Source organism: Gadus chalcogrammus, chromosome 4 (assembly GCF_026213295.1).
Source record: "Gadus chalcogrammus isolate NIFS_2021 chromosome 4, NIFS_Gcha_1.0, whole genome shotgun sequence".
NCBI classification, from domain to species: Eukaryota; Metazoa; Chordata; class Actinopteri; order Gadiformes; family Gadidae; genus Gadus; species Gadus chalcogrammus.
The window spans coordinates 17601656-17614390 of record NC_079415.1 but is presented as its reverse complement, the minus strand read 5'-3'; the positions used below and the strand labels follow the sequence as shown (position 1 = coordinate 17614390).

Sequence of the window (12735 nt, the reverse complement as noted above, 5' to 3'; positions counted from 1 at the left end):
GAGGTCTGCTCTGATTGGATGGTTTTCTCTCCCCATATGCCGTCGCTGTCCAACCATTGGCCCGCCTCTGGTTTCCCGGCGTATGGTCCCTCTCTGCTGAAGGCTGATTGGCTGAGAGATGACACGGGTTGTCAGAGCTATTATGTCTCCGCCCGACCTCTTGATTCTGATTGGATGAAAAGTCGGCTTTTGTGAAATGGGCGTTATTCACCGTTAGCCTCCCACTACGCCCTGTCTTCCGCCCTCACATATATAAACAATACGTTGGCGGTGTGAAGGAATACCATCGGAGACATATATTTTGAAGCACTTCATACAGGTGGGTAAGGGTTTTAATGCTCTGTGACTGTAATGTTAGTGTGTTTATGTAGGACGTTGTTACACCTGTTATGAGTTGGCGATAGAACCCCCTCTTCTGGTGCCTGGATGCCCTTAAACGAGACACCTATGACGTACAGCACCCCGGTCTAACTTGTCGTACTTGCATACATCAGAGTGGTTACTGTAATTACGCTTAACTCTAAATGTATTCAGTCCAAACACTACAATTTGGCTGTTTTTTTCTTCTTCATTAAGTATGAAATGTTGCAACAGGAAGGGAAGGGGGGCCGGTCCGTTCGGGGTTCGGTCCGTGTAGAAACAACCTACTACTGTCGGATTAGTGACTATTGGATTACCGATGTGGAGCTTGTAACTGTGCTAAACCGGTGATCTGGAGGAAGATCCAGCTGAGGAACATAACAGACAGCGATTTAACCACCAGGCAGGTTGTAATGGATTATTAAGTGAGGTTTAGAAACCCACCTTTAGGTCTGAGGCTGTCTAACATGTGAGGAGGTCTGGGCTCTGACGGGGTCTGAATTTGACATTGACATTTGTGGTTTAATGACAGCCAAGTCTGTTAAACGGTCTAAATATAATCCAGAAATCTGCCTATTATGAACTTTAACTTTGTTCACAGTCCTGTGTTTTTAGATGTATAGTTAAGGTGACCGTGTTTTTAATGTCATGCGTTTTAGATATGTGTCTGGCTGTTAACAAACTAATCATGCGTGCACAATGTCGTTGCCTAATCATATATTATCGATCTAGACCATATTATTAGTTAATACTGTGGTTTCGTTGTATCTTTATTCCATACAACCATCTTCCACGAAGCTAGGTGAAAGGTCACACTGATATCTGCGCCTGTATGCATTAATCTAAAGGCATGACTTTTGAGGTCATACTGAATTAACATTTTTATGTTTTTACATTTCTCATCTCTACTCTAGTTGAAGCACAATGCCTGGATCAACCCCATCTAGCTGCCTGCCACAATGGCCAAACGATGTAGGAATTATTGCCTTGGAGGTGTACTTTCCCTCCCAGTTTGTTGACCAGACTGAGTTGGAGGAGTTTGATGGAGTTTCCGCTGGCAAGTACACTATCGGCTTGGGCCAGGCGCGGATGGGCTTCTGCTCAGACAGAGAGGACATCAACTCCTTGTGCCTGACTGTGGTTCAGCGCTTGATGGAGAAGAATGGCTTGGGGTTTGATAGTATAGGTCGCCTGGAAGTCGGCACCGAGACCATTATTGACAAGTCGAAGTCCGTCAAGACTGTCCTTATGCAGCTGTTTGAGGCCTCTGGCAACACAGACGTTGAAGGCATTGACACGACCAACGCCTGCTATGGAGGTACAGCAGCACTGTTCAACGCTGTTAATTGGGTGGAGTCCAGTTCCTGGGATGGTGAGTTCCTTAAATATGTGTATGCTCATTGAAATTATACAGTTTATTGTTGTTGTAGCAGCAGTGAAGTATTATTTTAAAGAAATTAATATTAGAAATTGTGAAACTTGTTATTGGTTAATAAAATTGTTGATAAGCAATTAAGGAAATTGCGGAGTCAGCCAATGTCAACACGTATTCGTTTAACATTTCTGTATTGAACACATTGTTTACTTACATTTATCTTTTCTTATTTTCTCCCCTCTAAGGTCGGTATGCTTTGGTGGTAGCAGGAGATATTGCCGTCTACGCGTCTGGCAGTGCCCGACCTACAGGGGGCGCTGGAGCTGTGGCCATGCTGGTGGGTCCTGACGCACCGTTGGCGCTGGATCGAGGTCAGTCAATACACACTCTTGTGTTGATGGATGTTCACAGCTAGATGCGCTGAACATTTTAATTTATCATAATTTGAATAATAAACTTGAATGTATATAAGATGAAATGAAATAAACAAAATATATTGACTAATCATTTATTAAAATCCTGAGGATCTGGGATTTCTATAAATGGTTTAAATACTTTCTTCGAAATGCAAAGATTAGGTGAACCGAATACTAAAGTCAGCCAGTGCAGGTTTAGTGTATATTTAATGTGCATGTGTTGAATATTTAAAATGTGGGTGGAGCTCTAAAGGCAGGCTGCAGTGCCCATGAATGGGCTTCCAGTGGTCCACTGCAGCTTTGGAAGCTGATATGTCATGGTTGTACTTGAGCATGCAAGTCCGCTGTAGCAAGGTCTTTGTTTCACTACGCTATTGTTTATCAAAACATCCTGCCTGTGGATAGTTTATGTGGCTGTATGTGTACACAGATTGTAAAGATACACTCAAAGTACAACATTTTTGTGCTGTATCATAACCGCAGTGCATCCTTGTCTTGCACAGGCCTACGAGGAACTCACATGACGCACGCCTATGACTTCTACAAACCAGACATGGTCTCAGAGTACCCGGTGGTCGATGGAAAGCAGTCCATTGAATGCTACCTGAGTGCCTTGGACCGCTGTTACTCTGTATACCGCAGCAAGATCCATGCACAGTGGCAAAGAGGTATAGAGGAGGTTTTGATCGTTGTTCCTATGTTTTTTTCACTGATTAATAGCTGTTGTGGGTTACATTGTGTTAGAACTACCCCAAAATAGCAGGTATGTTTTGTCTCCTCGGTTTGTGTGTGACATCTCGATTTTCTTGACAGCTGGGGTGGAGAAAAGTTTCAGCCTGGAAGACTTTAGCTTCCTGGCATTCCACTCGCCTTACTGCAAGTTGGTGCAGAAGTCGCTAGCACGGTTAATGCTCAACGACTTCCTTGTGTCCAGCCCCAGCTCACAGACGGGACCCTTCGCCGACCTAGAGGCCTTCAGGTATTGTGGTGGACATTGTTCATTACTCAAGGATCAGTTTTAGAATGGTTGGGAACCCTTTTTTGTGCATGTTTGGTCCTCTTTTACGGTGTCAAAGAAAATCTGAATCAGTGCAAAGTTTATGGGCTACTATGTTAAAAATAATCCTATTCACCTGTTCATATTTCATGTTTTGAATTGTATTTGATGTTGATCTCAAGGGATATTAAACTGGCGGACACCTACTTCGACCGGGACGTGGAGAAGGCTTTCATGAAGGCCAGTGCAGAACTTTTTGAGAAGAAGACAAAGTCCTCTTTGCTAATCTCCAACCAGAATGGCAACATGTACACCCCATCCGTCTACGGCTGCCTGGCCTCGCTTATTGCAACGTACGTTTGAACTTGTTTTCGGACACTCACACTACTTAACTTTATGAGAGTACCTAGTCACAGTACAAGAATCTGTGCTTCTGTGAACCATTCGTTGTGATATTGGTGTTTTTCTATGGTAGATACTACCTCTAGATGACCGGTCTGTGATTGACTAAAATGGTTTACTTTGCTTTTCTACAGACATTCTCCTCAACAACTGGCAGGTCAGAGGGTAGGACTCTTCTCCTACGGCTCGGGTTTGGCTGCAACTCTCTACTCCATCAGCGTTACACAGGACCATACACCTGGTGAGTTTACGCACAACCCTTTCTAAGTACAAAATAAAAGCCTTAGAGTGCAACTCTACTGACATGCAGGTACCCAAACTAAATAATGACATTGATGCAGCTCACATTTTGTCCGGAATGGTTTAATTTCTAGAATTGAAATGCTCCTAATTTCATTAGTAATGGATGACATTTCTAATTGACTGTTTTTGGGTTGCTCTCAGGGTCCCCACTGGACAAACTAGTGAGCAGCCTTTGTGACCTGAAGGCCAGACTAGACTCCAGGAGGAAAGTGTCTCCGAACGTCTTTAGTGAAAACATGAAGCTGAGGGAGGAGACCCACCACCTCGGTACGGACCTCCTAGCAACACCGTTAGAAAGGCTTCTGTTGGACTTTCATTCATTAGTTGTTCTTGTTTTCAAAGATACAAAACATGCACATTAACTCCAGGACAATTTTTGTGTGAATTTCTCTGCATTGATGTGTCCCCTTATGACACTGATTTGGAGCCGGGTGATAGCTGGTCAAATGTGTTTTTAGAATTCCGACTTTTGCTTTCTGAACCAAATGTCTTTGATTTAAGAAGTTGAAAAAAAAAAAAAAATCCCCTCCTAATCAGATTGGATCCACAAACGTGGATGTTAGCCCTTTTGAAAAAAACACGACAGATTCAAATCCTCCAAGGAACCCTGAAGTGATTGTGAAGTGTCTGTTATCTGCTGGTGGTCCCGCAGCGAGCTACACGCCCCATGGCTCTGTGGAGGAGCTGTTCCCAGGAACATGGTACCTGACCAGGGTAGACGACAAGCACCGCAGGGAGTACGCCCGCTGTGCCAACATCGACGACTTGCCAGAGGCCCGACAGACGATGTCCAACACATCAACAGAGGTATTTCACACACTCAATACATTCACGTATAAATGTGATGATGAACCCCAGGGTGCAGTTTCCGAGAAAACATTTGTGGTCACAGGCTGATTGACGACTCTGAAACATGTAGCATGTTAAATAAAATGACTGTTAGTTCTGCACTACAACATGTGTTATCAGTCTAATTAAGCATGTTGAATGAGCTGAGCAATTGCTTTTTGAATTAGATTCATATGGAAGTAGAGAAGCTATTGTATTGGTGAATGTGCCAAGGCCCTAGGAGCTACAAGTTGCTTCTACTGCTTACAATTCCGCTATGAAGTTAGCAGTTGTGCTTAGAGGAAGAAGAGTATGAGACTACCTAGATCCATTCTGTTGATACATGGAAAGCGTCATTAATTCCGAGGGGCTAGTTTTGCCTTAAGTCATTGTCAAGTGCATGTGATGAACACATTTAGAAGGAGATGTGGGCAATATGCCTAACTTTGAATGAGTCAAAAGTCCGGGCTTAATTTAGCAGTGCCCAAATGCACTGTATGTCCCTGTAAGCCAGTCTGAATTAGTTGTAATGTGTACATTAAGAAACCTTTTGGTACTGTAATGTCTGATTCCTGAGCACTAAGCTGTGTGGCCCACAGCCCTTCTGAATCCAGTGGACTGCTTTCCCCCCCTGCAGCACATCGTCGGCCACGCTACGAAGCTGCCCTGTGTCCGGGCCTCCGCGGTCAGCCCCGGGGAGGCGGTCAGCAACGGGGCCCACTAGCCTACCTCTGTGAGGTATCCACCAACGGTCCACCTCGATAGACGCTAGGATTAACATTTTACATTTTAATTGTTGAAATTGATTGTTTTCTAATAACATAGAAAGTTTGTACAAAGTAATTAGGGGAGCTTTAAGTTGCCGGAACTGCCAATATTCCAAGAAATACCAATAAAAAATGCTGTTCTTGGGAAACTGAAAGGCAATACTAAAAAGAAGAGTAGAGAAGATTCTACATTTTACTTGACCGTTTCCAGATGTTAGATATTTACGTTCAAGGGAGGGAATATGACAGCGATGTGATGCTATTGTGTTCCAGTAGTTTATAATGAACTCACTGGATATCAAGAAGAGAATTACCGCAGATGAAAAAGCAAATTATAGGAATATATTTTGGAACTGTTAATTTATACATACATGCTGCTATGTGTCACCATGATGTCATGTCTCTTCTAGCTGTACAAAGGAGCGAGTGACTCAAACTTATTTCATTTTATGTTGCGATACCTTTATCTGGTGTCTGGGAAACATCATCATGAATATCCTTTTTGTATGACCTGTGTGAATCAGTAATGGTGACATTATGATCAGCTTAATTTGCTGCCACATCACCAGTCAGTTTTTTTTTTATATATCAAGTATGTTTGCATACATGTTTGAAATGGTTTGAAAGTGTTTGTGATGCTGGTCAATGAAATACAGTCCATGTTATGCTATGTGGGCAATGTGTGAAACGTGAAAAAAATCAAGTCAATGTAAACTTAATCCTGCAATCCATTACATTACACAGAGCAGGTTATAAAAATACTTAATGGCTCTTCTGAGCTCGATCTCAGTAAGGACTCTTCTGTCTCCAATGCAGACCCAACTAAGGCAGTTTTCCATCTTATATTATAATATTTTGCTTACTGCACCGTCCTGCAAATTTAGATAAAGATCACAGTTATTCTGCAGCATGACAAGCTTATGATAATCATAACCATGATACTCTCAGTACAAGTGGTAATGGAATGACTGGAGATCTCCATACATTGCTCACTACTCTGTATAGCTTAAACGTGTCAATGAATGTTTGATTTGGTTATTTTTTCTTCACTTTGAGTGGACTCGGGCTGTTTTTATGATGTGTCCTAACTGAGATTATTTATATTTTATAGACCAGGAGATAATTGGATATGGGTGTCTAATCAGAGAACTTTATAGATCAGTCTGAAGTTTATTTAGCAATAAAGATAACCAAAAATAAACGTGTGATTCAAGCGGTTTATTTTGATGCCATATTAAACAAAGTCATACATATTTTATCCATTATTTCCAAAATAAGCATTATTCACTACAGATCTGACATCTCTGTCATTCTTTCCAAACAAACAAGTACAGAACATAGGATTAAATCAATGTGTTTTATTATTTAAGGAAATTGACAAACCATTACTTTCAGTACACTCCCAAGAACACACACGCACACTCACACATACACGAGTCACGATACAAGTGCAGTGGACTGGACTTCCTCAGCATTGTATGCCGGACGTGTTGGTGGTTCTGCAGCGCAGACAACCACCTGTTCAGACCGGTCTGTTGCCATGTCCACCGCTGTCCTCTTAATTTTTCTTCTATGCAGAGGTGCCCAAATTTGAGCTATAATTTTACATTAACGTATCACGATAATAATGCCGGATAATGGTTACAGATTACCAATAACTGACGTAACACGTTTACGTATATGGTTGACGGTACAGAATCCCATTGGGTTACGTTAAGCTGCTCGCTGGCTCTACCCAGTGGCGAACAAGAAACATACTCCGCAAAACCTCCACACCAGCAACTGGTTTAGATGTGAGGCTCAGTCGATGGTTAATACCAGTGTTCAGGATCATCTGATTTTATAGAAGCCTACTCAAAAGGGTATGCATGAAGATTCCTGCAGACACACGAAAACCTACGAATGGTTCGCGCCAAAACAGAGGCCAGAAAAATACCTGTAATAATTCTTTAATAGGTCCATGGTAATAACATGGTACTATTTTACAGTACTTACTATCTTGAATCCACTCAAAATAAGGGTATCTCTAACAAAACATCCCATGATGCATTTTGATGTAATAGAATGTACATCAGAGCGATGTACATTCTGATGTTGTAAGGCAGACTAATATGCAATCAGATTTGCGGGTAAGGCTTTTTCTGGGAAGATGTTTCAGTTTTACTTCCAACCCGATTGACCCAGAGCAGAGAGGACAGGATCCTCTCCGTTTGGCTTAGGTAAGGACTTGCCCATATGTTGACATTTGTTGCCCCGCCAATGTCCAAACTGTTATTCAACTTGAGTCTGGATGATCTCACCGGTGTAAAACCTGTAAACTTGTCTGAAACAATGCAGTGACTCAATATCTGGTTGAACAATACTAGTCTAGTCTGCTCAAATTTCATAAATATTTATTACATATCAAGGGACAGAAGTAACTACTTTCACAGCAGTGGTCTACAGCACTTAAAATAAATGCCCAAATTATAATAATCATAATAATAATAATATAGTTTAGTTTTATTTGAGGCCACATTTGATACACAAACATTTACAAGTAGTACTTGGCATTAAAAACAATGGCAATACAATATTTTAAGACACTTGGTGTTTTGTTTAGTTTTTAGATTTTTTTTTACTCATTTTGATATCACAGAAAAGTTCAGCAACAGTCTAAACAGTAAATATTAATTCAGATACAAAAGAAAACACTGCAAAACGACAGGGGAGGTAGAAAAAAGGAGTCCCAAATAAACCGAGAATGAAACGACTGTAGGGACTGATGGGTATTATAATACGATAATCATAATAATCATAATAAGAACAATAACAAGAGAAGCGGTGGTACAAACTGCCGCCAACAAACACTCCCAAATCACACTTAATAGGAACAATAAATAGCTAACAGGTTGTTTAAATTTTAAAAAATACACCTACCAGATCTTTATCCCTTTATTCATATATATATATATATATATATATATATATATATATATATATGTATAATGTATTTAGTGCTAGGGGTGAAGTGGGACGAGAGTCCAAAGGAAGAAGCTGTAGGCTAGCACTGTGGGACAGAGGAGGCACAGAGACAAGCAGGGCAGGATGATCTAGATCCACAGAGAGGGCCCCAAAGCACTGCTCTTCTGTGCGCTCCAACACCTCGACCGTGTGTGTGTACCATGACCTACCGGTCCTACCGCTCAGTGTTGGTTAACACCTTGAGCCTAAATAATACTCGTTTTCCCGTGCTGTGAGGACTCTGTGTTTGTGTGTGTTTGTCTCTGTGTGTGTGTGTGTTTCGTGTGGATTCAAGAGCTTATGGGGCCGGTTCGATTTTTCCAGGTGATGTTGTAGCCCATTTCACTCAATGGTCACCAAGGAATTGTTTCAAAGCAACCAAAAGTGTGAGAAAACCTCTGTGATGGATTATCACTATAAAAACCACTTCAACACAATTCCTTGAAGAACTTGAATAAGTTCGATTTTTTCTTAAACGTTTTATTCGGTTTGAATTTCATATTTTCTTCTCATCATACCTTTTCCTACCTTCTGTAAGAATTGGTGTATTAGGAACTTTGTTAAAAAAAGGTGCTGAATAAAGTTTTTGATATTATTGATATATTTTATATTCTTTCTATCTGTCTTTTGTTCAAATCTCTGACATAGTGAGATAGCTAACTGACCTCTGCAGTTTCATGCTCTTTCAAAGCATTGTGAAGTATTTGTTTAAGCATTAATTGTATTTATTGTTATTATGGTATCGTTAATGACCACATCACAATGCGCCTCCTGAGCTGTAGAGATCCACATACCTTACACAACCTAACACACACACGCGCACACACTAACACACACACACACACACACACACATACACACACACACACACACACACACACACACACACACACACACACACACACACGTTTGTTTAGTCTTACATTGGTAGTCATATGCATTGCAAACTGTATGTGAAAAGTGTAAAGGTAGAAAATACACAATACGTCTAGCAAAGGCAAGTCATGCATTTTTTTTTAAGGTATTCTCATTGTTTTCACGAGAAGGTTGTCTCAATGCATGTGGCTTTAAGGGAGTGCCTCCAAATTGATGCCAAGAGAATGTAGTTCTGGGTCTTTATACCTAATATTTAGTGTTTACTACAATCATGGCTGCTACTGTTAGGCCCCGGCGTATGGTGGTTGTTCAGAGGTGTCTTCAGTGTAGGATGCTGGGAAATGGCACTTGTGGGACGCGCGGCTCCAGCCCTATCGACCTACATTCCTACCTACCTATACTGTGGGGAACGCAAACAACAGGGACGCGTGTGTGAGAAGAGTGTAAAACATCATACCTTCACTAAACATGGTAATAAAATGTATATATATTTTTATAATATATTGATATATGCATCACAGGCATGACAGCCATACCGTCCATGTATATGCATCTTAATGTATAAACAGATGTACACATACATGTTCATATATCATAAAATATCTGAAACCGGATCAGGGGAGGGGGATGGGTCAATCACTTCATACACTACACAGGAGGAGCCAGAGCTACCTCCGCAGCGCACTGTGAACACAGGAGGGGCGAAGTCGTGCCTTGTTGCGTACATTTACATTCAGGTTTTTTTGGTTGTCACCATAAATAGTATCTCTATAGGGTGGTCGAGGGGGTCGAAGGTCAAAACTCTTGATTAGTAAACATCGCGCTGTCGCCGCCTCGCTCTCACCGCCTCGCTCTCACCTTGGGGAGGGTGGGGGGTTCACAAGACAATAACTGGTCCCCAGTACACCTGATGAAAAGGAGGGGGGGGGGGGGGGGGGAGACCCGTAGACACCATACACAACTAAACAAATGTAACAATGCAAACGTAAAATGTAAAAAATCAAAATGAAAGAACACACAACTTGGAAAACAAAAAAAAGAAAGAAAAGGAAAACACGACCGCGGTACAATGCACAGTGTCAGGGGCGGGGGAGCGTAACGATGACTGGGCCCGGGCGGGAGATTGTCTTCATTTGAGGTCCAGGACGTCTCCGAAGGAGGTGGACAGGGTGAAGGCGGCGGCCAGCAGGGGGCACTCCTCTGGCAGCACGGCCCGCTCGGCCTCCGGCTCGGGGCTGGGGATGCAGTGCTGCTGCTGGCCGTCGGGGTCCGCGTCGTCTGGGGACTCTGGGGCCATGCTGGGGGGGACACACACACCATACACATGTTACCTTAATGAACATCAACCACACATCATACACATGTTAGACCTTAATGAACATCCACCACACATCATACACATGTTAGACCTTAATGAACATCCACCACACATCATACACATGTTAGGCCTTAATGAACATCAACCACACATCATACACATGTTAGACCTTAATGAACATCAACCACACATCATACACATGTAAGACATTAATGAAAATTAACCACATATAATACACATTTTAGACCTTATAGGGGTAGTTCGGAATTTTGGACATAGGGCCTGATTCCGAAGTGAGCATTGGTATTCTATATCACTGGAGACAGTTTTCAACACATTTCATTCAGTCCTTCTAGTTGCAGAGTTCGCTCGTGCTAGGCTAGCGCAAGTCAACGGGCAATGCTAGCCTGCTATTAAAAACAGTCTTACCCACTCCACAGTACACCCGAGGTAAATCAATTATAACGCCAGACTATAGATTTAAATGTCTGTGTTGATAGAATAATGTTAGAAATAAAACTAACCTTGCATCGCATGAATCATCGAGGGACTACTTTCTCAGCAGAAGCGGAATTCTACAATGCGCTGGTTAGGTTTGTAACCGAATCACGACAGAAGAACGTAAACAGAGAAGCGTGGGACAGAAGCGCAATTGAACGACTAGGCAACATGATGGTTCAGTGTGCTTTTAGAAATTGTAGAAATAAACGGTACAGATGGGCACCACAAAGTTTCCACCAATTTCCAGTGTGAGATCCAGAAAGGACTCAACTGTGGCTTGTTGCTGCTGGCTTTGACATCAAAACACCGGCTCGTACATGTACGGTTCGTTGGATACAACAGATTCCTCATAATCGTCTTCAAAAGCAGATGCATCGCTAACTCCTCCAAACGTGGCCATATCTTGTTAATTTAATACGCTTGTAGAATTCCTTCGTTCACTGTACTCTGCGTTTGTAGCAATGACAGCGGCAGGTAACCTAGGTATCAGTCCGCCGCTGCCGTAGCCTACGTACAGGAATATAAACACTGCTGCTGAGACCCCGCAATTCCCTCAAAATGCAATGCAATGCAAGGTTGGTTTTATTTCTAACATTATTCTATAAACAGACATTTAGATTTATAGTCTGTCGTTATAATTGATTTACCTCGGGTGTACTGTGGAGTGGGTAAGACTGTTTTTAATAGCATTGCATTGCATTGCCCGTTGACTTGCGCTAGCCTAGCACGAGCGAACTCTGCAACTAGAAGGACTGAATGAAATGTGTTGAAAACTGTCTCCAGTGATATAGAATACCAATGCTCACTTCGGAATCAGGCCATGTCCAAAATTCCGAACTACCCCTTTAATTAAAATCAACCACCTCATCTGTTGTTGTGGTATTTAAAGGGATGGTATTATGCCTGCAAGTGTGAAGGTGATTAGCCATTGTTTGCTGTTTAAAAATCTCAGCAGATTTTCAAAAGGCTTGTAGTGGCTTATCACACTCACACTGGTGGCATAATAGCACCCCTTTAACAATATGGAATACAACAGACCGAAGCTGAACAGACAGTGCTGGTGTTTGGAAAAGAACGATCGTTCAGTGTCTATATAGTCTATATAGATACATAGTCTATATATTAGACTATGTATCTGTAGAGCAAAAAATACATACTATGTAGCATGGGTTAAGATAAAATGTGGTCATCCCATTCTGTCTGTCCTTGTTCATTGAGTTGCTAAACAAAAACCATGTCCCCATTTTGTCTTTGTTGTGAAAACACCAACGGTGTCACAAAACAAGTGTTGAAGCTCACAGCCCCTCACCTGTCGCTGTTGACTGAGGTCAGCGCGTGGGGCTTGGGCTCCTCCTCCTGGATGTTCTTCCGGCTCATCCTCCTCTGTTTCACCACTCCGCTGTCTGGCTTCCCGCTGGGCTCCTCGGTCAAACCTTAACGGTGAATACACCCCATTATACACCTGCTGCAGCACAGCCTTCAAGCCCTCATTCTCCCAAGCCCTCAAGCCCCCAAGCCCTCAAGCCCGCAACACGCGTCACACACATTTTATTGGCGTAAAGAAGAGTATTGACAGTGTTAACCTGGCC

At 42.2% G+C, this 12735-nt stretch overlaps 2 protein-coding genes across 7 annotated transcripts in view; one reads left to right on the top strand and one right to left on the bottom strand.

Annotated features, from left to right (window-relative positions):
* The first annotated feature begins 210 nt into the window (after nt 1-210).
* hmgcs1 (3-hydroxy-3-methylglutaryl-CoA synthase 1 (soluble)) lies at nt 211-6030 on the top strand. Of its 4 annotated transcripts, none has more exons than XM_056588815.1 (10): nt 211-319; nt 1275-1732; nt 1981-2106; nt 2655-2819; nt 2965-3130; nt 3331-3501; nt 3685-3791; nt 3995-4120; nt 4506-4660; nt 5319-6030. In XM_056588815.1, the coding sequence occupies exons 2-10, from the start codon at nt 1285-1287 to the stop codon at nt 5403-5405; spliced, it is 1551 nt and encodes a 516-aa protein (XP_056444790.1). In that variant the 5' UTR covers nt 211-319; nt 1275-1284; the 3' UTR covers nt 5406-6030. The 4 variants fall into 4 exon arrangements, with proteins under 4 accessions (XP_056444790.1, XP_056444793.1, XP_056444791.1 ...); XM_056588818.1 differs by having other exon boundaries at nt 5281-5368; XM_056588816.1 differs by lacking the exon at nt 211-319 and adding an exon at nt 351-763.
* A 4362-nt stretch (nt 6031-10392) lies between these two features.
* Nucleotides 10393-12735, bottom strand: part of garnl3 (GTPase activating Rap/RanGAP domain like 3) — a 65293-nt gene continuing 62950 nt past the window's right edge. For all 3 annotated transcript variants that reach the window (XM_056589112.1, XM_056589113.1, XM_056589114.1), the window contains exons 30-31: nt 12456-12579; nt 10393-10625 (exon numbers count right to left, since the gene is read on the bottom strand). In XM_056589112.1, coding sequence (XP_056445087.1) covers nt 10457-10625; nt 12456-12579 — 293 coding nt within the window. In that variant the 3' untranslated portion in view covers nt 10393-10456. The remainder of the gene's footprint in view (nt 10626-12455; nt 12580-12735) is intronic.